A 1,360-nucleotide genomic window follows, 5' to 3' on the forward strand; every position below is an offset into this window, starting at 1 on the left:
CACAGCCCCCCAACCTGCCGGACGATGCTCTTGACGCAGGGCAGGGGCAGCCCCTGGTAGTTGGATTTGATGATCCAGCGCAGCAGCTGGTGCCCCAGCACCTCCAGCACCATGCAAACATCTGGGGGGGGCAGTCAAGGAGCCCCCAGACCCCTGGGACCCCCCCCACAGGGTGGGAAACTCGGGGTACCCCCCTCAAAGCCCCCCCCAGAAGGATACGGACACCGTTGACCCCGGAAATCTTGAAGTCGTCGATGAGCTGCACGATGTTCTCACGGTTGGGGTCGCTGGGGTCTGAATCCCGCACCTGGGGGGGGCACGGGGGGGTCACGGCGGTGGGTTTGGGGGTCCCCGGTTTGGGGGGGCCGGGGGCACTCACACATTTCAGCAGTTTGATCTCGTCCAGGGCCGTCTCCGTGTATTGGGGGGCACTTTTCACCACCTTCAGCGCCACGAAACGTTTCCTCCTGCCCGGGGCGACCAAAATAAAATAGAGAACCCCCCCCAAAATTCCAGGGGAGCCCCCCCTGAGCCCCCCCGGGTGTGCCCGCACTCACCGGAGGTCCCAGCAGAGCCACACGGTGGAGAAATGTCCCCAGCCCAGCTTGCGAACCACGTGGTAGCGCCCGTGGAAAAGGTCCCCGATCCGAACCGGGTAATACCCCCCTGGGGAGGGGGCGCGGGGGGGCGCAACTGTCACTCTGGGGTTTGGGGACCCCCCCCCCGAACACCCCCAAAAGGAGCGGGGTGTCCCCACCTTTGCAGTAATCCCGGGGGTCCTCCTGCTCCCCCTCGTCGGAGCCCAGCAGTGACTCGGACAGCGACGGCAGCGCCGGGGGGGGCTCTGGGGACACCTCGCCGGGGGGGCTGGGGGTCCTGGGGGGGGGCAGCAAAGCTGGGACCCCCCCAACTCTGAAACGGCTCCTCAGGGACCCCCAGAAATGCTCAAGACTCCAATTTCCCCTCAGGGACCCCAATTTTCCCCTCACACTCCCCCTCCCATTGCCTCCCTCAGGGACCCCCATTTTCCCCTCATGTCTCCCCCAAACCCTCAGGACCCCCCCTCACGCTCCCCCTCCTGGGGGACCCCCATTTTCCCCTCAGGATCCCCCTCAGGATTCCTATTTTCCCCTCACAGACCCCACTTTCCCATCAGGACACCCCTCACAAACCCCATTTTCCCCTCACAAACCCCATTATCCCCTCAGGATCCGCATTTTCCCCTCAGGACCCTCCTCACAGACCCCATTTTCGCCTCAGGATCCCCATTTTCCCCTCACAAACCCCATTTACCCCCTCTCACACCTCACTTTCTCCTCACAAACCCCGTTTCCCCCTCACAAACCCCATTTTCCCCTAT

At 63.9% G+C, this 1,360-nt stretch overlaps 1 protein-coding gene across 1 annotated transcript; it reads right to left on the reverse strand.

The window, feature by feature from the left end:
• Window positions 1-6: 6 nt before the first annotated feature.
• LOC121358957 (SRSF protein kinase 3-like) lies at window positions 7-895 on the reverse strand (the record flags this gene model as incomplete). The annotated part of the gene is made up of 5 exons (XM_041477553.1): window positions 7-121; window positions 220-307; window positions 380-467; window positions 558-666; window positions 758-895. Coding segments are annotated over 5 exons (538 nt in total), but the record flags the coding sequence as incomplete, so codon positions are not given.
• Between the last annotated feature and the right edge of the window lie 465 nt (window positions 896-1,360).

The sequence above is a fragment of the Pyrgilauda ruficollis genome, unplaced genomic scaffold (assembly GCF_017590135.1).
Source record: "Pyrgilauda ruficollis isolate IOZ18807 unplaced genomic scaffold, ASM1759013v1 scaffold4066, whole genome shotgun sequence".
In the NCBI taxonomy this organism is placed as follows: domain Eukaryota; kingdom Metazoa; phylum Chordata; class Aves; order Passeriformes; family Passeridae; genus Pyrgilauda; species Pyrgilauda ruficollis.